The sequence below is a fragment of the Dipteris shenzhenensis genome, chromosome 1 (genome assembly GCF_047967505.1).
Source record: "Dipteris shenzhenensis isolate YYH24624 ecotype China chromosome 1, Dip_SZ_1.0, whole genome shotgun sequence".
Classification (NCBI taxonomy): Eukaryota; Viridiplantae; Streptophyta; class Polypodiopsida; order Gleicheniales; family Dipteridaceae; genus Dipteris; species Dipteris shenzhenensis.
The window spans coordinates 63712327-63739123 of NC_141596.1; the positions used below are offsets into that span (position 1 = coordinate 63712327).

Below are 26797 nucleotides of genomic sequence, written 5' to 3' on the forward strand. Positions count from 1 at the left end.
TTGTCCATGTTTGAAGGTCAAACTATTTCAGAGTACATTGCTAAGATTATTGATATTCGAGATGAGCTCACAGCCACCATTGATGAGGACATAGAAGACAAGAAGTTGGTCTCTATTAACCTCAACAGCCTAAACAAGAACTTCCAATGCTGCCCGTTCCTCAAGTCAGGGTGAGCAAGCACTTGCCACCCATGCTAAGGGTAGATTTCAGCCTACACGAGGTCATTTTCAGAAAAAGACCAGTCATGCCCATCAGCCCAGGCAGGAGGGAAATGCAAACAAAAATGTAGGGAATGCAAATAAAGGTGCAAAGGTGAAGAGAGGCAGATGCAATTATTGCAAGAAGACTGGTCATTACATTGCTGAGTGCTAGAAACGGATTGCCAATAAGAAAAAGAGGCAATGCACGAGTAGTAATTATGTTGCAACAGTTGAGAATGCAAATGCTTCACCATCTCATGCAAATTTTGCACAAGAAGGAAAGGATTTTGTATTTATTGCATTTCAGGAGAGATTTGGTGCCAAGGGGGATTCAGCTATATATGATGCTTCACATACTTCATCTGGTGATTCTTCATTTTCTGCCATAGATACTTGGTATCTAGATAGTGGTGCATTGAAAAAACATGACTAACAGGGAAGAATGGTTTGAAGAAATCAACTTGTTTATGGCACGCAGGTTACTTGTGTGAACGATGCATCTCAGGACATCACAGGAGTGGGAGATGTTCCTATCCTTCTAGATTCATGAAATAAAAAGTATATCGGTGATGCCTAGTATGTTCTTGAGTTGAGGAAAAATCTTGTTTCCGTTCCATCCATGGCCCATGATCAGCTCATGCTTGCGGAATTTTAGGATGATCAATGCAGGATCAAGGATCCAAAGAAAGGGTATGAAATTGTGGCTACACGCTCTTACGAGGCCAACATGGTTCTATACAAGATTGATGCTCAGCCCTATAATCAGCATGCTTTGGCTATCTCCTATGCTACTCTTGGAGATTTATGGCATGCCAGGTTTGGTCATGTGCATCACAGAGCTTTGGCATACTTGCATAATCATAATATGGTTGAAGGTTTGCCAAAATTACAGCAGTCCGCTCAAGAGGTGTGTGAAGGGTGTGCACTTGGAAAGTTACATCGCCTACCTTTCAAAAAGGATGACCCAGGTTCAGTAAGAGCACACAGGGTTTTGCAGATTGTGCATCGTGATGTTTGTGAACCAATGAATGTAACTACCCATAGAGGGTATAGGTACTTTGTTACATTCATTGAAGATTGTTCCAGGTTCACGTGGCTCTTTCTCATGAAATGCAAATCTGAGGTGTTCAATTGGTTCAAGGAGTTCAAGGCATTGGCTGAGAACCAAACCAATTCTATAATTGGAACTCAATTCTAGGAGAGTACACTTCAAATGCCTTCCAAGGATACTTGAAAGAGAATGGGATAAGGCATCACAAAACAATGCCATACACACCTCAACACAATCCGATTGCACAGAGGAAGAATAGGACTCTCATGGAAATGACACGGTATATGCTGAAATTAAAAAAAAAGTCAAAAGCATTTTGGGGTGAAGCGATGGTTATAGCCACATATATTCAGAATCGATGCCCTACACAAGCATTGGTTTTGACAGGACGCCTTTTGAGGAACTTTATGGCTACAAGTCCAAGATGAATCATGTCTTGTGATGCATCGAAAGCAGCCTGAGACTTTTTCTGCCATGTTTGGATCGCCAGAAGAGTTCCATAAAGACAGACATGAAAGATGTAAGATCTGCCTTAGTGAACATGATCAATGGCAAGTAAAATTGAATATATGCCACAAGAATGGACTGCACTATTCGAAGACGAACGTGCAAAGGCCAGGTTGCCAGTTTCCAATACTCAAGCTTTTTCCGAAGCTTAGTCAAAACCCAATCAGTTTGTTGTCGGCCAGTGAGTTCCTACCCCAAAGGGTAACCAAGATGACGAACAAATTGAGTGGGTGGAATGATATCCCCGGGCCATAATAGACTATGCCAGTCTTTGGAATGCAAAGGGAGCAGCTTAGACTTCTGAAAATTAACATGAAGACCAGCTGCCAAACCATAAAATAGAGAGGGCCTGCATCAAGGCACCAGATCATGGGGCATATTCTTCGGGGTAAAGAAAGAATCATCAGCATAAGCTTGAGCAACCATGCTGCGATTAGCATCCAATTCCAAGCCATGAAGTGATCCTGTAGCCACAGAATGATCAATATATTGTGTTACGCTCTAGTCGAGGTAACATGACCTCGGAAGGGTCAGTCGGCATTTTCCTTTAAAGGATAAATATTTGTATTATATTTGTTTGGGCTTCATGTAAATGATAAAAAAGGAATAAAGGTCAAGGTCCTTGGTGAGGGTGACATGGCACTAGACTAGGTGGATCTAAGGCTGAGGGACTTTAATGCATTAAATGTGCCTAGGGGCAAATGTTTTAAAGATATCCCAAGAGAGGGGTAAATAATGCATTAAGGAAGGACCCTACAATTATGACATGTGGCATACTAGATTCATCTAGGGAGTTTTGGGGCTTGTTGGGGTTAAGTAAGCTGAGGCTTTAACGTAATAGTATCCCTGATGACTTAGGAGAGAAGCTCGCCACCAACGAGGTTGGCTGGGAGGAAGGTACTGACCTTTGAGAAGATCCTGCTAGCTGAATCTGCATCTGTTCTGCTCTGGGACTTCCCTCCATTTCCACGTTGCATTCTGAGACCATCATCTCAGCCATCCGGCGATCTTTGTTCTGTGTGTCTGTTGCTAAGTTAGTGACTAGTGCACCTGATAATATCCTGTCAAAGCTCGCAGCAACGGGGTATACAGCCTTTAGTGATACGGAGTTAATTAAGATGAAAGGGCAAGTAGCTAATCATTAGGTCATTGTGTTGTTTGACTCAGCGTCAATGCACAATGTAATTAACTCCAAGATCGTAAAGAGGCTGAAACTAAAGACTAGCCCATCTGACTATGCATATACAGTCAGGATGGCAGACGGAAGTTCAACTGAAGTATGGGACCAAAGGGTTACCTAGTTGGAGCTTCGAATTCAGGACTATGCTGAGAAGCTTGATTTTGAAATGACTAAGCTTGCTCATGCAGACATAGCCCTGCGTAAGGCTTGGCATTCTAGGAAGAATCCAGCCATAGATTGAAAAATGCACATTTATCAATTCAAGATGAATGATGTGATGTATGTCTTACGAGGTTAGAGGGATATACCTCAAGGACCGTTGGTTTCCGTGATGGAAATTCGAAAAGCTCAAGAAGAGTTTTTGTTTCTTTGTACAGCATCGGTAGAGCCAGTTGATGATTCTTCGGCTAGCACTGATGTTGCTCAAAATGGAGAGATGGCCAAGCTGGTTGATCAAATAACAGAGGAGTTCTCTGATTGTTTTAGGGATGAGCTACCTTATGGGTTACCTCCAGAGCAGAATGTTCAGCATAAGATTGAACTAATCCCGGGGGTAGAACCTGTAAATAGACCTCCCTATAGGTTAAGTTTTACTGAAGAGGCGGAGGTGCGAAGACAACTGGAGGAATACCTCAAGTTGGGGCAGATTCAACCAAGTTTCTCACCTTTTGCTTCCCCAGTGATATTAAAGAAGAAGAAAGATAATACTTTTCGCCTCTGTATAGATTCTGTATAGATTACAGAGCATTGAATAATATCACTATTAAGCACAGGTATCCGATGGCTCGGATCGATGATTGGTTAGATGCATTACATGGGGCCGTAATTTTCAGTAAGATAGATCTTAAGTGTGGCTACCATCAAATCCGTATTAGAGCCGAGGATGTGCATAAAACCGCTTTTAGAAGCAGGTTTGGACATTATGAGTTTTTGGTAATGCCCTTTGGACTTCCCAATGCTCCAGCCACATTCGTCATGCTTATGAACGATTTACTACGTCCATATATCGGAAAGTTTGTAGTACACTTTATTGACGATATTCTGGTATTCAGTAAGAGTATTACTGAGCATTATGAACACTTAAGAATAGTGTTCAATACTTTGAGGAAAGCCAGTCTTTATGTAAATAAAAAGAAAACTATACTGTGTATGGTAAGACTTGAATATTTAGGATTCATAATTACTCCTCAGGGGGTAGAAATGGATCCAAAGAAAGTGGCTGCGATACTGACTTGGCCAATCCCTCAGAGTCTGACCGCTTTGTGATTCCAATTTTATCGAAGGCATATCAAAGGATATTCCAAAATAGTATCGCCATTGACTGATCTGACCTCAGATAAAGTACCTTTTATATGGGGACAGAATCAACAGGAAAGTTTTAACACCATAAAACAAGCTGTGGTCTCAGGACCGGTGTTAAAAATAGTTGATCCCCAGAAACCGTTTTTCCTTGAAACCGATGCAAGTGGCATTGCGGTAGGAGCAGTTCTTCTCCAAGAGGGAAGGCCAGTAGCCTTTGAAAGCAAGAAGCTTTCCCCCTCTCAACGAAATTGGCCAACTCATGAATTAGAGTTGTATGCTGTTGTCTATGCTTTGAAAACATGGAGACATTATTTGTATGGATCAGAGTTTTATGTGGATGTTGATCATGATACTCTGAAACATTTTTGTAAACAACCTGACTTGAGAGGCCGCCAAGCTAGGTGGGCAGAACTCATGCAGGAGTTTAATTTGATGATCCGGTACCGAAGAGGGAAGGATAATAAAGTTGTTGATGCGTTGTCACACATTATGCATAATATGAGTTTCACGGTATTAGAGAGTGCTCTAATAACCGAGATTAGAGGAACTCAAAAGATGGACGAGTTCTCGTCCAGAAACTTTGGTCTAAGGCTCATGTGTTAAAACCCGGGGAAAAGGATGACCTCGCATCCAGAAAAGGCCAAACTTATGCAAGATATGCCATAAGGGATGGTATGCTGAAAAGAAATGGCAAGGTAGTAGTACCTAATCAGAATGATCTCAGGCAGTGAGTCATTCGACAATGCCATGATAGCCCATGTGCGGGACATCTAGGAGTCGAGAAGACATATGATCTCGTGAAGCGAGATTTCTTTTGGCCAAAGATGAAAAAGCATATTCATGAATATGTAACGCGTTGTTTTTCGAGTCAGGTAAGTAAGGCAGAGCGAGTGAAGCTGCCCGGACTTTTGCAACCCTTGGAGATACCACTAGGTAAGTGGGACAGCATTTCCATGGACTTTATTGTAGGTCTGCCTACAACACAAGGTGGATATGATTCTGTCCTTGTGGTGGTTGATCGTCTTACTAAGATGGCTCACTTCATTCCAACTAGAGAGTCTGTTAGTGCCCCGCAAGTGGCGGATTTGTTTATTAGACATATATTTCGTTTGCATGGATTACCCAAATCCATAGTGTCAGACAGAGATGTCAAATTTACCGGTCATTTTTGGACTGCGATATTTGAGACACTAAGGACTGAGTTGGGAATGAGTAGTGGGGATCATCCAGAAACAGATGGTCAGACGGAAAGAATCAACCAAATTTTTGAGGATATGCTTAGAGCATATGTGTCATTGAGGCAACATACATGGGACAAGTGGTTGCCATTGTTAGAGTTTGCCTATAATGATAGAAAACATTCCTCTACAGGGTTCAATCCGTTTGAGCTGAACTATGGTTATAGACCAGCAAATCCAACTATAGTTGGAATACCTCAGAAAGTGCCTAGTGCCGCGAACTTTGTGGTTCAGATGCGGGAGATGCTAGCACTTGCGAGAGCTAACATCCGCCAAGCTATGGATAGAGCTAAGGTGTATGCGGATGAAAATCGATCCGCTAGAGAATTTAAGAAAGGAGAAAAAGTTTTTCTCAGAGTTCCTTCGCACTCTAAGTCTTTGACTGCAGGAGAGTGTGCTAAGTTATCACCTCGATATTGTGGGCCATGGTTAATTCTAAAAAGAATAGGCAAGGTAGCCTATAAATTAGAATTGCCACAGGGTTGTAAGGTGCACCCAGTGTTTCATGTTTCTCGTTTAAAGAAATTTTTGCATGCAAGTGACTCACTAATCGAAGGTGTTGTTTTGTTTCAAGAGATAGAGGATAATGCAAGACACAAACCAACAAGAATGCTGGACCGAGGAACAATGCAAGTACGCAATCGGAAGATACCCACAGTGTTGGTTGCATGGCATGGTCTACCTCTATCAGAAGCTACCTGGGAATCCGTATACCAATTACGCAGAGTGTTCCCAGACTTTATCATCGAGGACGCTAATGCTGAAGAGGGAAGGAATGTTACGCTCTAGTCGAGGTAACATGACCTCGGAAGAGTCAGTCGGCATTTTCCTTTAAAGGATCAATGTTTGTATTATATTTGTTTGGGATTCATGTAAATGATTAAAAAGGAATAAAGGTCAAGGTCCTTGGTGAGGGTGACATGGCACTAGACTAGGTGGATCTAAGGCTAAGGGACTTTAATGCATTAAATGTGCCTAGGGACAAATGTTTTAAAGATATCCCAAGAGAGGGGTAAATAATGCATTAAGCAAGGACCCTACAATTATGACATGTGGCATACTAGATTCATCTAGGGAGTTTTGGGGCTTGTTGGGATTAAGTAAGCTGAGGCTTTGACGTAATAGTATCCCTGATGACTCAGGAGAGAAGCTTGCTGCCAACGAGGTTGGCTGGGAGGATAAACATAGTACTGTAACCCATGATTCACTGTGAAGAAAGAAGAAATAAGTTCTGGATCTAACATATTGCAATGGCATACAGTAAAGCACTGAGAGGGCATCCCTGGCGGACCGAACACCGAAGAGTCCACTCATCAGAGATATCCCCAGAGATAATGCAAGCCGCATTGCTATCTATGTAAAGCTAGTAAATAACCTGCTGCATTTTTTGTCCAAACCCCAAAGCTCACATAGTTTGCGAGATGAAATCCCATTGAACTGTGTCAAAGGCTTTTGCAATATCTACCTGCAAGAGTAGAACATCCTGCTGCATGTATTTGGCATATTCAATAGCAATATAAGCATTGGCAATGTTATCTGTGATATGGCGACGTGGAACAAAGCCATATTGGGAGGGATGCAACCCATCATGCAAATAACCTTTAATCCGATCAACCACACCATTTTGCCAATGATCTTGTAAATGACTAGCATGAGTGTGATTGGCCTCCAATCACCCAGTGAATCACATAGCTGCTTTTTTGGAATCAGCTTGAGAAGACCCTTTTTCCATGACAAAGGCATCTGCTGATTTTGCCATGCTGTATTTACCATTTGCAGCAAGGTGAATTTAAGAAGATCCCAGAATGCAAGAAAAAATTCAACAGTGAGACCATCCCATCCTGGAGATTTCCATCTGCCACAAGATCTCAGTGCATAAGACAATTCCCTTTCAGTGAAGGGATGTTCAAGTTCCAAAGCCTGAGCATCAGACAGAATTGGATGAACATGCTGCAAAAGAAGCTGACGTGCAGACACGACCCGAGGAGAAAGAGTATCCAGATGCCCAAAATGAGTGGAGAAGTGCTGCACACATAAATCAGCAAGCTCTGAACGAGATGTTGACCAAGAACCATTAGGCATCCGGATCCGACAGATATTGGCAGCCTGTCTTTTGTAGTGTAAACTCTCAAAAAATTGCTTGGAAGAGCAGCCTTTATCCAAAAATGCCCGTTGTTTGGATTGAGTTTCCATTTAGCAAGATTTCTGCGATCATTAGATTGAAGAGGAAATTGAGCCTGACATAAGAGCATGCTTTCCTCTGAAGACAAAGGGCGAAGATGAGCAAGCTCAGTCAAACTCTGACATGTAAATTTGGCATGTGCTACAGTCTCCCTTGTGGCTTGCATATAGGATTTGCCATAATCTCGAATAACTGCTTGCATCCGAGCAACAAAAGCCTGCCAGGCATAATCCAAACCAATGCGTATCTAACGAGAGAGAGGCTGAATAGCATCAGAGACCAAGGCTTCAAAGTCAGCATGCTCCAGATAACTATTATTAATCAGCAAAAGCCTTCGGCAAGGCAATCTGTCAGTGGGAAATTCATGTAAGGAAAGCCTCAACCAAAGAGAAGCATGATCCGAATGTGTGAAAGCATGATCAACCCAAATTTGACAAGTAAAGGCATCACAATGCTGTGGATCAATCTGATACCATCTGTCCAAGCGTGCCCGATAAGAAGATTGAGCATTATGCTGAAAGGTATAACCCGGAAGCATGGGCTGTAATTCCTTCCAGAGATCAACCAGGCGCAACTGAAGCAAAAAATCAGACCATGCCTGTGTTTCAGAAGCCAACATATGAGTGTGGCCTGAGGTGTTGTCACCCGATTGAGGGGCATTATTAAAGTCACCACAAATGAAGGCATGTTGTCGCCATGGATAAGTATGCATGGCAGCCTAGATCAAAGCTCTATCACGAGAAGACTGGGGGGCATAAACCGATGCAAATTCAAAAGTTTCCCCTTGAACAAGGCATTGAACAATAATCCATCATTCCCTGTACATTGAGAGAAACACACTTCAGATGATCAAGCATATTTACAGTTATGGGACAGATATGTACAGCAACTAACGGGCTGTCTACGTCTGCATTTCCACCTCAATGTCCGGGCCTCTGCCCTGGGATGAAGCATCAGCCTGAGGAGAGGACAAAAGTGCAGCAACTTCTTCTTCAGGAAACAAGGTCCGATTTGCAGTCACAGCAGCCCAGGTCAAGCCAACACCAGAGTTTTCAGTAGGTGTTTTCCCATGACAGGATCACACACACACACATTTTTGGGTGAAATCCAATACACACACACACAACTTTTAATTTTATTATGTGGAGTTTTTTAGGCGATCATTTTCCTTTGGAGTTTCACCTTTTTCTTTAATTTGTTGAAGGTGTCCACATTCAAACGAGACTCTTGATCTCGTTTGTCTAACAATTGAGTCACAGATGATTTCCATGAATGAAGCTCTTCATGTTTCTTGACATGTTGCTCAAGTATCAATCCAACTACTTCTTCTGTGTTGCTCTCATATTTCTGCCGGTATCTTTCAAGTATAAAATTAAGGAATATTACTCTATAGTCACAAAATGATCATACTTACAAAGTGAGCAGTGGTAGTGAGTCTGTTTTGGTACATCACCATAATGATCACAATATTAGAAGGGCTTTCTTTCTTGGAAAAACAAATCCACTCTCAATGAGGTATTATTTTTTTATCGCATAGTTTTTAAGGACCTCAATGACTTTCTGATTATTGATTCTAATTTTCTAGACATAGAACCAAGAGAGATCTTCAGAGAATGTCAAACTACAAAGCATTGCTGGATGATCACAGAGGCACAACGATTTAGTCAATGTACAGAGTACCAATTATAAAAGGTATTCAAGGATACTCATCAAGGGCTTCAAGAAGACCAGGGACTTCTTTCATCTTTGAGTATTCTGGATCCTCGGAAAGCATAGAATCAAAAAGGGCATCCACGATTGTCAAGTTTGCTTCCTGCAGGATAAAGTCTTGTCAGTACGTTCGTAAGGTTTTGCCATTCAGAGGTAGGGCACCTGCATCTTATTTCATCCTCAATACTACTCGCATAGTTTCTACATGTCTTATCGATCATACACCTACACATTTCTCACAACCCCTCCTCCTTGGAATGGTCACCACCACAACACAACCCTTCCCACTGGTAGTAGTAGCCATGCCACACATCAACTTAAGCAAAGTGACTACAAAAGAGTATTAATCAGACTAACAAGGCCCTTAGTAGATGGTCCAAATTCAAAAGGCTTCTATGTGCAGCAACATTGGTATGATACAAGAAATCCCTCTCTTTGTGTCACTATTTTTCCCAAACATTGATAAATTAAATAATCAGTTGAAGATACATAGTGCTGCAATGACACCTATTGTAAGATACACCTTCCTCTTGCTACCGTAGCAAAATGATGTAGTCTTTCTTGCAAAAGATGAAGATAGATCACATAGAAATTTGGATGGACTATACAAGTTTCAACAGTTTTCTAGGATGCACGTGAACATCACCAAGGTCAAGATCACTGTCACTTGGACAAGGCACAAGCAAGTCAGATTCTTGTTAGAAGGGAAGGACTTGAAGATGATTCACTCATACAAAACACTAGTATCTCTCCATCGCAACAATCTGCTCATGTGTTGGAGATATTAGGAGAAAACTCCTTTTTGGAGTTCAGCTAGACTTGACCTCACATCCGAAGCAGTAGTTGTTGACCAGGCACTAATGGCCACAGCCTAGTTTGTTTGTTCTTGTTGCTGCCACCTTGGTGAATGCATCCATTGGAAGTAGACAAACCTCACGTGGTTTCACATGGTGGACGTTTGCATGGTGCTCTTGCATGGAAACTGTTAAGCTTATCAATTATCCCTTGAATCCAACGTATTCCTTTTGCCATTTCTGATATCGAGCTCCGTGATCAGCACCTGGAATCTCTCACTTGATGACCTTCAATTTCAGTACATTTGTCGGACCTGTGTGCTCAGAGGCGATATCAAATATGGCCCGGTGTTGTGTTAATGGTAGTCATTGCAGTAGAGTCTATTACCACTATCTTCTTTATGAACATGTTGTAATTGGGTTACTCATCCAACAAGCTCAGCCGTCGAGATGAAGAGGATCTAATATGTAATCTTCATCTTTGCCTGAAATAATAGGTTAGAATAGATTTTTGTTCTATCTTTCCATGTTATGTTTGTTCTTCAAATCCAATAATTGCATGTAGGTTTAGATTTCAATTGTGAGTTATCAGGTGGTATCAGAGAAGTGGTAGCAATTATGAGTTATCAGGTGGTATCAGAGCAGTGTTAGAAGATAGGGAGACCAAGGCCGACTCTGCGAAGCTCATAGTGTTCACTCAAGAAAACTTTCCAGCGTGGAAGTTTTGCTTGCGCTTGTACTTCATGAAGAAGGGTTTATCATCAGTTGCTTCAGGGTCTGAGAAGAAGCTGATGGGAAAGACACAATGGGAAGGTAACACAATGGGAGAATAAAAATGAAAAGGCACTTAGTGTCCTGTGACAAGCACTTGCAGGCACAATGGGAGAATAAAAATGAAAAGGCACTCAGTGTCCTGGGACAAGCACTTGTAGGCAAGTTTAACCATCACTTGCATTTCTCTAAAATGGCTCGAGAAAATTGGGTTGCCATCGAAACTCTTTGGTACACGCCTCAAGAATTTACAAGTTCTCCTTGAGCAAGAGTTTTTTAGTTTGGAGATTACCCACGTGCCAATGGTCTAGCTGAGCTGTCATGGATGCAGAGCCGTTGAGCTCCCCATCCTGTTGCTCCTTGCTGCCCTCCGTCCTGCACCCCTTTCCCCTCCCTCCCAGCCCTTCCCTTCCCCTCACTCCTCTCCTCCCTGCCAGCCCCTCGTCCCGGGCTGCTGCCCCCTCACCCGTTGCCTCTTCCGCTCCCTTCCTTCCCTCTCCCGCTGCCCTCCCCCCCGCTGCCTCTCCCGCTCCCCTCCCTCCCTCTCCTACTGCCTACCCCCGCTACCTCTCCCTCCCTACCCCCCTGCTACCTCTCCCTCCCTACCCCCGCTACCTCTCCCTCTCTACCCCCGCTGCTTTCCCCGCCTCTCCTTACCCCCCCGCTGCCCCTCTCTCCTTACCCCCTGCTCCCCCTACCCCGCTCCCCCTACCCGCACCTCCCTCCCTACCCCCGTTGCCCTCTCCCCTCCTCTTCCTACCCCCCCGCTGCCCCTCCTTCCTAACCCCCTGCTCCTCCTAGCCCCCGCTCCCCCTAGCCCGCCTCCCTTCCCCTCCCCTGCCCCTACCTTCTGCCCCTCCCTCCCTCTGCCCCTTTCTCAGCCTCAGCCTCACCACCTCCATCCTTTCCTCCCCCTCCCCCTCTCCTCCTACCCTGCCCCTCCCTTGCCTGGCCCCCCCCTGCCACCCTCCCCCCCCCCCCCCCCCCCTTCTCTTCAACCCCCTCTAGGAAAAAGAGAGAGATTTTCTCTTTCTAGCAGCAGGTTTTCGGACGGACAGAGCATATTCGTGTTCGTGTCGGCCATTCCACCTTGATTGACGAATGGGTTCCCATTCAACCAAACCTCGACCGCTTCCACCCGGCTGCAAAAACAGTTACCTTTTCCAAAGACGAGCTTCAACAGCTCAAGACAGATTCATAGCATGAGTATGCCACCTCACTCTTTGCTCGCATCCACGGTTCCCACCCCTCCAGGCTATAGGCTAGGGATTGGATGCTTTCAGCTTTACCTGGAGACCTCGCAGGGCACCTCACCGATGTTCGTCTGCTTGGACGAGGGTTCTTCCAGGTGGTATTTGATTCTCCAGAGTCAGTTGGTTCAATACTCAGGGCTAGTCCTTGGCATTGAGCTCCAGGAGGATCTTTCTAACACCCTTCACTTTGGGTTTCGATCCAATAGAGAAAGATAGTAGGGTTACCTCAATTTTCATCAGATTCCCCGGCCTTCCTCAGGTGTACCATCGACTCTTACTGTCCATAGGAGCCACTTTTGGGTTGGTCACAAAGATCCCCCCCCTCCCTGGAATGCCCTCTTCAGCGGCAGAGGCTGTCAGATCGGATGGGGTGCCACGAGTCACGGTCATCGTCTTTGACCCTGATATTATAGATGATCACATTATGCTTCAACGACCAAATGGTTCCTTTTTTCGACAGAGAGTCAAGGTTGCTGGGAGACAGGATCAGTGTAGGATTTGCAAGACCCTTGGGCACTTCGCCAGGGATTGCCCAAGGAAGAAGAAAAGGCCCAAACGGTTTATTTCGCCTTCTCGTCCTACTTCTACACATGCTACCAAAGCCCCCCCTTCTCGCCCAAGACCTTCGAGACCAGCCCCTAGACCTGGACCCTCTTCTTCAGCGCGCACAGTACCATCAGTACCCCATTGGATGCCTGTGAGGGTTGCTGACACTCCGCCACTGTGAGGGTTGGATGCCTGTGAGGGTTGTTGACACTCCGCCACCTCTACGAGGCACCTCAAACCATTCTCAGTTACAAGCAGGTGATATTCCTACAATTACAGGCATAGATGTGGTTGCCCTAGTCCCCCCACTTGCTCATCAGGAGGGGCAACCCATTTCTTCAGGTCTTATCACTGATGTTCCTGATCAGTCCCCTCCCTCTGTTAGTCACACTTCACCTCTTGATAGAGGTAAGGGGGTTTTCTCTCCTTCTCCCTCAGGTGCAGGGATTCTTCGCACTCCTATGCCAGTTCCCTCCTACAGGAACTCTTTTGCAGTACTGGCAGATTTGGCAAAGTTTGAGACAGAGGAGGAGTTTGTACCCTCTACCCTAGGGGAGCAGGTTATTGGGATTCCGTTGGACAGGGCTTCCCCCTCTGTTGGAGTGGGTTTTCTTTCACCAACTGATTTCCCTCCGCTTGACAGGACTCTTTCACAGGAGAGGATTTTCTCCACCACCAGGTCGGGTAGGGCCTTTCACCGAGCCTCCTCCTGTGGATGAGGATCGTTAGTTGGAACGTTCAAGGCCTTGGTGGTATACCTCATCGCCGCCGTAGGCAACTGATTCATAACCAACTCCATCCAGGTGTTTCAGGTGGCCCCATTGATATCCTTATGCTCCAAGAGCATAAGCTGGATGGTAGAGATTGTACCAAGTCAGGTAAGCTTCTTTCTTGCCATACTTTTTCGTCACCTGCCTTGGGCACCAGGGGAGGCATTTGCATTTCTATCTCCTCTTCGATGCTCCCCTTGGTCATTGGACATGGAGTCATTGTCCCCTCCAGAGCACAGTGGGTTATTTTGCTGATTGGTGGACATAAGGTTGGCTTTCTTAACCTTTATGCACCCAACTTGAGAGGGGATCGTGTCCTCCTTTGAAAGGAGTTGCGCACATTCTTGGATTATTGGGGACGATTTCAACATGGTTGAGACGCCTTCAGACAAAAGAGGGGGTAGGAAAGGTGGCATTCACTTCCTTGAGAGAGCAGCATGGGATGCCTTCCTTTTTCAGTTCAGTGGCAGAGATGTTTGGTATGATGATGCTTTTCACACTCAGCCATAGTCTCTTCCGTTTTCATGGTCGAACAGGAGAGTAAGGATGCCTATCCACGCACGGATTGACAGATTTTATGTGGATGATTGGGCACTGGACAGAGGTGGGACAATATGCATCAGTGCCGGGGTGTCCACTTCAAATCATTTTCCGGTTGTTTTGGTGGTTTCAGAGCCTCGGGCGAGAGGCCGCTCTGCCAGTATCAGGATTCCAGATGCCTTCTATGCAGAGGAAGGTCTCACAGAGACAGTGCTACGGATTTAGGTTTCTCACCTGCAAGGTGGGCAGTCGTCCCCGTCAGATGTGGCTGCAGCTCTCACTGACATTAGTAGCTTTTATCATTTTGTTGCTAGTATTAGGAGAGATGAGATTCGCAGGCGAGAGATTGCCATTCGACAGCAGCTGGCAGCTCTTCAGAGAGAAGAACAGAAACGGCCTATAGATGCTTGGATTCAGGAGCGCCTTGCTGCAGCAGGGGCTCATCAGCAGACACTTTAGATCAGAGAGCAGAGTATGCCTTTCACGCCAGAGAGTCTTTCTGGACGCAGATCAAAGGTAGAGTCAACAAGCAGTTCTTCTCTACTCTCGGCCCTAGATATAGTAGAGAGAGTGTTTCGCAACTTGTTGACTCAGACGGGATACTTCAGACACACCCAAATGTCGTCATGCAGATTGCTTCAAATTACTATGTCTCCCTTCTGACAGCAGATCCTGATTCACACGCCAGAGATGATGCTAGACAGAAGATGCATAATTCCCTTGCTGCAATTTTCCATTCATGGTGTCATTCTGCTTTTTATAGCAGTCTTTAGCCATATGACCCATTTTACCACAATAGTAGCATTGAACATTGCTGTTTGCATTTTGGCCTCTCTGCCATCCACCACGACCTCTTTGGCTCCCTCTGCCTCTAGAGTTACCACGTCCTCCTCCATAAGACTGGTTTTCTTGAGTTTGCTGCATATTCTGATTTATTTGGCAGCCCAACACATCTTGAACAAAACTCTGAAACCATATCCTCGCTTAACTATGCAGACAATAGCCTAGGATTTGCAACAGAACTCCTGGTCTATCTTTGTCTTTTAGCAGTGCTGTGAGCTCCAAGTATTCGATAAATTCAGAAGCATCCTCATTAGACAGCCCAAGACTCAGTCACAAGAAATTCATGAGGAAAGTCCTCGCTAGGGGCTCCAAAACAGTGATAAGAGAAACCGAGGGACCGTGAGTGACCATTATAACAGCCCTTCAACTCACAAAACACAATAAGAGCATCCCAAATGAACCCACAACCTGTATATTTCATCAACATGTTTAAAAACGACCTCTCATCATTCAAGCAAATAGAATAACAAAGCTCATAATCGGTGGCTCCAAAAGACTGCATACTTTTTCTGATGATCTGCAACCCTTCAAGTTGATTTTTTGCAAAGACAATCATACATAGCGACTATGAACGCCAGAGATCTTAGCTCCAAAATAGGAGTAGCCTTCCAACACACACAAAACCAGGTCGCACTCCTTAATCCAAGTTTTCGACCTATTATCCTGTGGATTTGGACTTGGACTTCTTCTAGAAAGTTGTAGAGCGCAATCTCATCTTTTCAACAACAAAAAAACTCCTAAATCTGAGTTACAGATCAAAATTTACGGCAAAAATAGTAACTGCTACTTTTTTAAGGAGATGCGACCTGCTTTTTCACGGCTGCATGCTTCTTCTCCATACATCCGCTGCCCTATCTACAACCAGTCCCATAGAAAACAACTAGTTTCTATCTTTATGCAAATAAACAGCTAGTTCTATCAAGCAAAACATGACCTGAGAAACAACAATATCACATTTTACGCCTAGTTCCTATCACTAGAGCAATTCAAAATTAGGGTCCTTAAAATCTACCTTATCAACAATGGATCCTTACCTGGGATGGACTATGGTTGGAGGTTTCTCTACCTCTAGCTCGGGGGTGATCCTAAGGGATATATGGTTGGGTGGTGATGCACTAGCCGATACCACATGTTTCACTGTGTTTGTATATTGGTGTTGGGCTATGCTTGCAAGTTAGCACAGGGGTAGAGAAGATCCCGGAACTCTAGCTTGGGGGGTTGTCTCATGCACCCAATACCACTCCGTGGCACCAATGGCCTATACATACACAATAATAATCCCTACATCAAGAACCATGTGCCCAATAGAAATTTTCACACACAATACCACAAGGACATGCAAGGCTCCCTCGCATGAAGAGAGGGCTACTGCATTGATGACTAACCGACCAATATTACTAAGCCCAACTAGTGACAATACTACAACCAAGCTTGTGGACAAGGAGAAAGGAGCACATCCATAGGAGAAGATAAGCTTTGTGGCTTGCCACACAGGGATTTTTGGGGATATGAACAGGAGGAGAGTGTGAATGAAGATTTGGAGATAGGAAGGAGAGGAAAGGGAAAAGATGGAGGGATACTTGTGGAAATAGGTGAGTGGAAAAGAGGCTAGAACTACAAGCTCTCAACTTCTCTTGAGTGAAATTTGTATCTAGAAAACTTTAGTCTACCCTTAGCGTGTTTTGGGGTGATTCTTTACAAGGGAGAGGCCTTCAATATCCCATGGGTTTCAGGGATCATTCAATGTGGTAACCCGAGAAATGAGATGTATCCTATTTCACTATCTCCTTTTTTGTTGTAGATTAATGCATCTTTCGCCCATTGTAAGTCTTTGTCTTTTCTAATTTTGTAGATTTCACTATCTCCTTGTTTGTTGTAGATTAATGTATCCTTCGCCCATTGTAAGTCTTTGTCTTTTCTAATTTTTACTTTGGGCGCTCCATACTGTCATAGGATAGGACAAAGACAAGGATGAAAAAAAAAAGACCAAAGTCTCCTTGCATGAGTGGCATTTGGCCATGATAATCCTTCCAAAGGTGCGTAAGCCCAAACACTAGAGAATGAACATTAGAAAATAGCACAACAATCATGTTACTTATCTAGTCATACTATTTGTTTAAATGATTCTTCAATCAATAGAGGGCTTTTTCATGTCTAGCTGTATTCACTTCTTTTCCATCTTTTCCCGATCAATCTGCTACATTTCAAGCTTGGAAGATTCCATCTTCAAATTTTTGCTATATCTCACTAAATGAATGATTTTTGAGTGAACGAAAATTTGATCTGACTTAGCTTCTCAACAAGGAGGGACAAGGGTAGTCACTTTGCACGGCACTCATAAAACGGTCTTATATGAAGATAAGGATCTAAGCTTTTCTCAAACAATGCAACTACCTCTCACTGAGCTCTCACCTCCCAAAAAAGGCTGGTTGATGAGGTGCTCGGATCCTTCCTCAAGATGAGAAACAAAGGGAACGGGTCCAGAATCTCTTAAAGACAAAAGAAAGGAGGTCCTTCGATCTATCCTTTCCTGATGGTATTCCACCATGGTTTCAAGCGCTTTAATCTGTAATTCAGTAATTGGTTTATGTCATTGGGATATTATGGCTGACATAGCTCTTGACTTGGCAGGCCATTTGTGAAAGTTTGCTTCTATGAAATTCCAAATGGGGAGAATGCATTGCTGCAGGGAGTGAAGATGTTTTATATCAGGCCCTTGACAAAGGCTATCATTAATTAGCTCTTTCATACCACTTTGCAACTTTGCAAATTTTTTGCATGCCCCTGTGCATCAGGAAGTACTATGTTTCACTGTAGGCTCTTTTATCATTGCTATATATCTTGAAAATCCTGGAAAATTTGGAGCTACATCACATGTTTATCTTATGTATATTAGTTGGAATCCTCTTCCAAGGCACTGTTCCGATGGTTATATACACTTGCACGCTAAGTTAATACAAAAATTGGGCACCCACCCTGTAGAGCTCTTGCTGGGCCGCTTTGGCTTGAGCTGCCTTGATTATGACTTCTTCATCCGCTTCTTTCTGTTTGATCTCCAACATTTCATCTTGGTATTGCTCTATCGCTGCAGCCAACTGCATCACAAAGAACTTTGAATAATTTATTCCTTCATATTCTGGGAAATATAAAACACTTCAATCACAAACAAAGTCAAGAAACCATAAGAGCAACAGAATCATACAAAGTCATTATAAGATGCTTACTGATCCATCATCCACTATTCTGTGATCAAGAAACCTCAGGTCTCTTAGATGCCCAATAACATAAGTCCTGTACTCTTGCTCCTGTCATCCAACAAAGCAGAAGATGATCCATGTTCACAAACAAAAGTTGATCCCATTCCCTTTCAACTAAGTAAACATGTATTACCAGAAAACAAACTAGCTTATTCACAAGAGCTTTGAGTTCAATGAAGATTGAAGGCTTCCTTTCAACTTTTGGTAGAGATCTGGGCCAGTGTGGCTTTCTAGAATGGTGATAAGACTTTATCATCCCCACCGAATTCGTTTTGCTGAGACTTTTCATGTGGAAGGTATTGTACTTTACAATTAGACACACCATAGAGAGTGGCCTACCCATAGTACATGGGTATACATGGATCTACACATAGGACATAGATGCATACACATGGAGGTGTACAAGGATCGAGAGTGTATCTATTATTCTATTCACATCTCTAGCTTCATGTCACCATCCAATGCAATGATGAGTAGGCTTGATGCATGTGTGTCTGCTTTTGGAGATCCTTGAGCATGGATGTATACATTCCATCATGCTTATCCCTGCTGAAGATATTATATGGTCAAACTCGTAGTACTTATGGAGTGACTTATTGTGAATTTAAATGTAACTCAAATAGAGGCGTTGGCAGGCTTTTCGTGAAGATATCCACCACATTGTCCTCAGTGGAACAATATGTAAGATCAATGAATCCATCTTGAATACAATCCTGCACATAGTGATAGTGATTTTCAATGTGTTTCATGCGAGCATGAAAGACAAGATTGTTGCCAATGGCAATGCAACTCTGGCTGTAACAAAAGATTGGAGATGCCTCGCCATCCTGAGCATGATGCAAATCATGCAGTAGCTTCCTTAACCACATACATTCCATAGTGGGTGCGTTTGCCGCTTTATATTCGGCTTCACTGGAGGAGAGAGAGACACGGCTTTTCTTCTTACTGAGCCATGATATGCACGTGGAGCCCAATGAGAAGCAATAACCTAAAGTGGACTTGCAGTCATCAATGTCCCCTGACCAATTTGAGTTTGAAAAACCACTCAGCAATACATCACCATCTGAAGCATAATGCAGCCCATAAGAGAGTGTCCATGTACATATCTGAGAAGCCTTTTTGCTGCTTGCCAATGCGTGACTATGGGACAATGCATGAACTGACTGAGTAACCGTGTGGCATAGGCAATATCTAGTCTAGTGGAACATAAGTGGATAAGACTACCCACCAACTGCCTGTAGAGTGTGCCATCAAACTTTTCAGCCTCATCATGCTTACTCAGCTTGATTCCCTTTTCCAATGGAGTGGCCACAGGTTTAGAATTCTCCATTTTAAATTTCTGCAAGAGGCCCTTAGAGTACTTTGTATGTGACATAGATATACCCCCTTGGTTTGCCAAAACTCAATGCGAAGACAATAGTGAAGTAACCCCAGATCTATCATGTCAAATGTCTGAACATAAGACGGACTTCACTGCTGCAATTTTCTGCAAATTACTGCTAGTGAGTATAATGTCATCCACATATAGCACAAGAATGACCAAATCTGAGTTTTCTTGAAGAACATAGAGATTGGGCTCCGTATGTGTATTCACAAAGCCCTGGGACATAAAAAACTGATGTATCTTGTAATACCATGCACGAGGTGCTTGCTTGAGCCCATATAATGCCTTTTTCAGCATATGGAGGAGCATGACTTTCCATTATGACTTCGTGTCACATTTGATCAGTGACATAGAGTCGTCCATGCATCAACTACAAAAATGTGCTTTTTCTTCTACTAAAACTAGATCCCCCATTCAGAAAGACAGTCTTGACATCCATCTGAAAGACTGCCCAACCATAATTTGCAGCTAAGGAAATGACACAACGAATGGTAGTCATTTTGGCTACCGGAGAAAAGATCTCCTATTAGTCAATTCCCTCTTCCTGAGCATACCCCTTGGCAACAAGATGGCCCTTTTGTTTCTCCACAGTAGCATCTACATGATACTTAACCTTGTAGATCCATTCGGTGCCAACCACATTCTTGCCTATGGGAGGATCAAATAAATCCCATGTACCATTCGTCAAAATGAATCTAATTTCTGATTTCATGGCTTCCTGTGATGCAGGATGTCCATGTGCATCCTTAAAAAGCGCTGAGGTTCAGTTTCAGCATCCATCACTGTAGTCATCAAGGCAAAATTGACGTGCTACTGAGCACTTTTGGTGCTGGCCCTAGTTCTTCCTAAAGTGGGCTGATCTCTGGCATCTGCAAGAGTCAACCTAGTACATCTTGGAACTGATTTTTCACTTGTACCGCTGGCAAAGCAACTGGAAGTGCACCCGGAGTTGCATCCTTTGCACGACAGTGATAGTGCTTCCAAATATTGGATTGTTCCTCTCCATGAGCTGGCTGTAAATCTGAAACATTCGAGGGAGAAGCACCCTCAACATATGGCAACTCAGTTGGAGTCTGAGAGGTAGAGGAAATATCAATTGGAGAACCCAAATCAACTGAAGGACTCAAATCAACATTATCCTCAAACTGAACATGATCCAAAGTTGGCCATTGATTGGGTCTTAAAAAGGTCCCAATAGAGGGGGCAAGGGGAAAATTCATTGGTTAGGACTTTAAAAAGGTCCCACTAGAGGGGGCAAGGGAAAAATGAAGGGGGGGAATGCCACGTGGCATTTTCCCATCCTTGGATGCTTTTAGCAAGGTTCATGGTGGAGGAAAGGGCTGGAAATTCACATTTTTATGTATGGGCGCCGAACGGAAGTGGAGAGGGGGCTTTTTGGTCGCATGGACGGGCTATTGGTGACAATTTTTGGATGCACGGACTACCTCGAGGACTGCACACAACAACGTGGGTCTTTGATGAGGCTGCTTGGGAATCCGTACGGAAGGCTAATTGTCCATTTTTCAGCTCCGTGGGCTGCTGGTACAGAGAACAGCCAGCGCAGGAATTGCTTAAGGGCTGGCTTATTCAATCTTTGAGGGCCTGGCTGCTCACAAGGCCCAGTACAAAGGCCACGATTGGCTCCCTAAAGGGGCTAGTCTTGTTCTATTGTCTCTTTCTCTCCCTTTTCCTCAGCCATTGCTGTTGTATGAGCAGGCTAAGATGATTTACAGACATGGCAATGCATAATTGGGGGCTGAATTGCTCAAGCTCGTGTAAGAGCTCATTTGAATGCTCCTTGATTGACTAGGGTAAGCTGGTTGTCTTCTCCTTATCCTTGCTCAGATTGTGAGCTGTGTTTGGACAGGCCTGGTTGGCAGGGTGATTCACAATAAATGCTTGTAGAGGTTGTTTGTGCTTCTCATCACCGTGGGCAGTTCCGTGATGCTTTAACCCATTGTTTGGGTATTCTAGTGAGTCAGTGGACACTTGTGATTGTTTGGGGAGCGTGTGGCCTTACGTAGGCTACTAGTAAATGCTCTTGGGTTAGATGCAGGTGTTTGCACTAAGTATGGATGCCTATGGTCACATGGGTGTGAGAGCAGAGCCATGTAGGGCTAATGTTTGTGATACCTCTACTGAGAGTGGGAAGAGCATTGAATGCAAGTGGGTTCGAGTTCATTGTGTATTCTATTTGCTGGCTTTGGCAAGTAACATGTTCCATGTGGGAATATGTTTTTGGTTTCTCTAAGAGATGGGTCACTTGTAGCAGTGGTTGCTAGTAGGCAGATGGCACATCTTTGGTACAACCTCATTGCTAAGTAGGCAGGGGTCGAGAAATCCATGCTTGGAATGGGAAGCATCGCTGGAACCCTGAGAGGGATGGTACATGTGTGACTGCCATAGTGTTTGCTGTGTTGTGATGCCAGTTCTCTTATGGAAATCAAGTTGATGTATCAGGACATGTGCGACCCAGAGGGTGAGAGACTATTGGTCATGGCAGTCCTGGTTAGAGGAGAAAGCTTGTGTATGCTTTCCCTTTCTACTTTGACCAGATAGATGGCTAATTGGGCACTGGTAACAACTATGGGGAACTGTATGGCCAAGTGTGGTTACTAGTGACAATTCCGGGCTGTGTGCAAGCTTCTTGGACTAGGGATGGAGACCTACTGCCAGGAGTGGTGAGAGCATTGAACAGTAAAGGCTATGCAGGGTATGTGGATGCCCACTGGGATGTGGAATGCCCTAGTTGTAAGAAGGAATGTATCCTTTATGTAGCCTGGATTTCAGGGCCTCTCATTTAATTAAAGAAATACCAAAAGGGGCGCCAAGGTTTGGGGCCAGTCTGTGTCTTTGTCTTGGTGCAGGGGGGCACTCTAGCTCCCAATTTGCTGGTTATACTTTTGCTGAATTGTTAATGTAACAGTGTTAACTAGTTACTTATTAGTTTTACTGCCCTTTGATTTTATTAAAGGCCGGTTTCACCTCTACTTTCCGTGCTATACCCCACAAAGATGCATTTAATGCTCTTATCCTCAAGCTTGGAATCGATCTGAGCCGGTACTAAAGCATATCCAACTGACCCAAATACCCTGAAATGCTTCACCTTGGGCTTATAGCCATAAAATGACTCAAAAGCCATCCTGTCGGCATCGATTTTGAATGTATGTGGCTGTAACTATTGCCTCACTCCAAAATGCTTTTGGTATTTTTTTAAATTTCAGCATACACCATGTCATCTCCATGAGAGTCCTCTTCTTCCTCTCTGCAATTGGATTGTGTTGAGGGGTGTGTGTCACTATTTTCTAATGCCTTATTCCATTCTCTTTCAAGTACCCTTCAAAGGCACTTGAAGTGTACTCTCCCCCATTGTCGGAATTGAGTGTTCCAATTCTAGAATTGTTTTGGTTCTTAGCAAATACCTTGAACTCCTTGAACCAATTGAACACTTCATATTTGCATTTCATGAGAAAGGGCCACGCGAGCCCAGCTGGAATAGTCATTAGTGAATGTAACAAAGTACTGATACCCTCTATGAGTAGTTACAATCATTGGTCCACAAACATCACTATGCACAATCTTCAAAACCCTGTGTGCTTGTACGGAACCTGGGCCATCCTTTTGGAAAGGTGGGCGATGTAACTTCCAAGTGCACACCCTTCACACACCTCTCCAGCAGGCTGTGGTAATTTTGGCAAACCTTCAACCATATTATGATTATGCATGTATGCCAAAGCTCCGTGATGCGTATGACCAAACCTAGCATGCCATAAATCACCAGGAGTAGCGTATGAGACAGCCAGAGCATGTTGATTATAGGGATGAGCATCAAGCTTGTAAAGATCCATGCTGGACTCATAAGTGCTTGTAGCCACAAGCTCATACCCTTTCTTTGGATCCTTGATCCTGCATTAATCATCCGAAAATTCCATGAGCATATGCTGGCCATGGATGGAACTAAAACAAGATTTTTCCTCAAGTCAGGAACATACTAGACATCACGGATATACTTTTTCTTTCCTGAGTCGAAAAGGATGGGAACATTTCCCACTCCTGTGATGTCCTGAGATGCATCATTAGCACAAGTAACCTGTCTGCCATAAACAAGTTTGATTTCTTCAAACCACTCTTTTCTGTGAGTCATGTGCTTAGATACACCAATATCTAGATACCCAGTATCTATGGCAGCAAATGAAGAATCACCAGATGAAGCATGAGAAGCATCATATGCAACTGAATCCCCCCTGGTACCAAATCTGTCCTGAAATGCAGTGAATACAAAATCCTTTCCCTTTTGTGCAAAATTTGCATGAGATGGTGAAGCATTAGCATTCTCATCTGGTGCAACATAATTACTGCTAGTGCATTGCATCTTTTTCTCATTGGCAATCGTTTCTGGCACTCTGCAATGTAATGACCAAGCTTCTTGCAATTATTGTATCTTCCTTTCTTCACCCTTGCATCTTTGTCTGCATTCCCTACATTCGTGTTTGCATTTCCCTCCTTCTTGAGCTAATGGACATGGCTGGTCTTTTTCTGAAAATGACCTCCTGTAGGCTGAAATCTACTCTTTCCATAAGTGGCAAGTGCTTGCTCACCCTGACTAGAGGAATGGGCAGCATTGAAAGTCCTTGTTCCTTCTTGTAAGAGTAAGCCAACTAACTCATCAAACGAAAAAGGAGAAGCCCTGAGCATGATGGTCAAGCACGTAACAAATGTGCCATATGAGGGAAACAGGCTGTTGAGGGTGATAGAGACCAATTTCTTGTCTTGTATGTCTTCTTCAATGGCTGCAAGCTCATCTTGAATATCAATAATCTTGGCAATGTGCTCTGAAGATAGTTTGACCTTCAAACATGGATAGGTCATTGCGCTTATTGTTCAAAGCAATGCTTCTTGCTTCATTGTTGACATTCCACATACACAAGTAGGAACAAGAATGGAGATCGATTGTGAACACAAGAGAACAAGAAGTGAACAAGTGAACTCCAACTGAAATGTTCAACCAAATGAAGTACAAGTACTTGGTACATAGTCCAAGTACTACCACACAAAATAGAATAAGTCCTTGTCTATTATACAACACCATATCATTGTATATCTCTACACACCTCTCACACCCTCGAGTACAGTGAAGTGTTGGAGGTAATGGCCTTCACCCTCATGTGCATGTGTGGAAAAAGAGGGGGAATACCCCGCATTGTTGACACGTGTACAAAAAAGGGGGATAACCATCCCATAATCACTTGTGGCCCTTGGAGAACCTTGTATATAATGCCTTGATTCAACCCCTCTCTCTAATCCCTCCCGGGACTTTTTGGGAGGAGAGAGAGGCTTCTTGCACGTGGCTATGGGGCGGGGTTTGGGACCCTTGCACCCGGCGTGTTTTCCGAGGTGACACGTGCCATTTGCTGCATGCCCTCCAACATGGTATCAAAGCCTGCTTTGGTGGTGTTGCTGCGTGCTGTGGTGACACGTAGTAGTACTACGCCTTTCTGACAGGACCTTGGCTACAGAGTGTCGTGATCTGTGGCGGATATTTAAAAAGTGTGACATTATTACGGCAGGGCGGCTGCTACTGGCATCGGTGGCTGTCTGTCTGTCGGCTGGTTTGGTTTGACACGTGGGCTTTGAATGCACTTTGGGGCAGCTTTGATTTGCGCGTACCCTCGTGCTGTTTGCAACGCGTCAACCTTTGTGTGTGCTTGGATTTAATGCTTTGGGTTCATCCATGGGGGAGTGTTCGAGGTAATGGCCTTCACCCTCATGTGTATGTGTGGAAAAAGAGGGGGAATACCCCGCGTTGTTGACACGTGTACAAAAAAGGGGGATAACCATCCCATAATCACTTGTGGCCCTTGGAGAACCTTGTATATAATGCCTTGATTCAACCCCTCTCTATAATCCCTCCCGGGACTTTTTGGGAGGAGAGAGAGGCTTCTTGCACGTGGCTATGGGGCGGGGTTTGGGACCCCTGCACCCGGCGTGTTTTCCGAGGTGACACGTGCCATTTGCTGCGTGTCCCTCCAACATGAAGCTCCTCTATAGCTCACTCCATGCTCCTGCACCAGTAGTGTCAACATACGATGGAGTCTTCTTCTCCCTTCTATTGGAGCTCCACTATGACACGGACAACTCCTCCAGTGGCTGCATGCATTGCAACGCCTCCCAATTGGCTCGATGTCAACTAGTTGTCCAAGTCCATTGCCGAGCTGCTTGGCAACTAACTAGCGCATTGTTCAGCCACTCCTGGCCAATTTATTAGTTATATAAGTCAATCTAGAAAGTCGTATATCTTCCATGGAAGTACAATAGTGTTTCTTTTAAAGAGTCCCAATTAGTTCTAGCTATCTTCAAAAAACGTTTTATATTTGAACTGAGACACACATTGTACCTTACCTTTTAAAGCTACAATTTGATTTTCTCAAGTTTCAAAAGTCAATCAAAATTGATAAGATTACTTAAATAAAAGGTACACTGGAGAGTCTCACAACTCCAAAAATCTGTTACCTTGCAAAAAGGATTCCCATCAATTGTCAATAAGTGCAAGTTTTTCAACCGTCGTAGGTATGAAGTCTGCAGTTAGGAACCAAAAAGAAAAAATTGCAGCTGAATTTGAGGCTTTACAATTAAGGAACCAAAAATAAATAATTGCAGCTGTGTTTCGGTCTCTCATACTTAAACAATGACTCCAAAGAGACAAACTCTTATAAATTTTTTTCTGAAAAAAAGAGCCAAACCCTTTTAAAAACTGCAAACCTCATCCAGGTTTTGGAGAAGGTTTTTCCCTAGTGACAAAGATGTAAGATTTTGAAGTGCATCGAGACCCTCTATGTGTTTGATTTGATTGCTATATAATGATAAATCATCCAGCTTTGTGAGTGTTTCAAGTCCTTCAATCTTTTGTATCCTGTTAAAAGACAAATCTGGAAAGAAAACCAACCAGAAAAAAAACTCAATTCCTTCATGTAACAATACAATGTCAGCACAAAATCGATCTCCACCTCAGAAAGACCTATGTAGGATAGTGTCATTCAATAGTGGAGGTATTCAGGCACTCATTATTTGTTGATTCAAAATAAGCATTTTAAAAGGAAGAAGTAATTTATTCCATTCAAAACAAATGAAACCAGAGGTGGGAGAGTGAGAACTCTATCCCTAGCTCTAGAGTATGAATAAACAACCATGGAGGTGGAGTAAGGTAGAGTAGCATGTCCCTGGTGAACGCTATCAATCTCTCTTGAGTAGCTACAGAGGTCCCCATGCAG

The 26797-nt window shown here is 43.8% G+C and overlaps 1 protein-coding gene across 1 annotated transcript in view; it reads right to left on the bottom strand.

The window, feature by feature from the left end:
• LOC147906191 (dynein regulatory complex subunit 3-like) overlaps positions 1-26797 on the bottom strand; it is a 117325-nt gene that overhangs the window by 35289 nt on the left and 55239 nt on the right. Inside the window, exons 5-10 of the mRNA XM_087383484.1 lie at positions 26289-26455; positions 26040-26105; positions 18113-18193; positions 17864-17983; positions 9368-9474; positions 8844-9018 (exon numbers count right to left, since the gene is read on the bottom strand). Of these exons, the coding sequence (XP_087239610.1) occupies positions 8844-9018; positions 9368-9474; positions 17864-17983; positions 18113-18193; positions 26040-26105; positions 26289-26455 (716 nt within the window). The remainder of the gene's footprint in view (positions 1-8843; positions 9019-9367; positions 9475-17863; positions 17984-18112; positions 18194-26039; positions 26106-26288; positions 26456-26797) is intronic.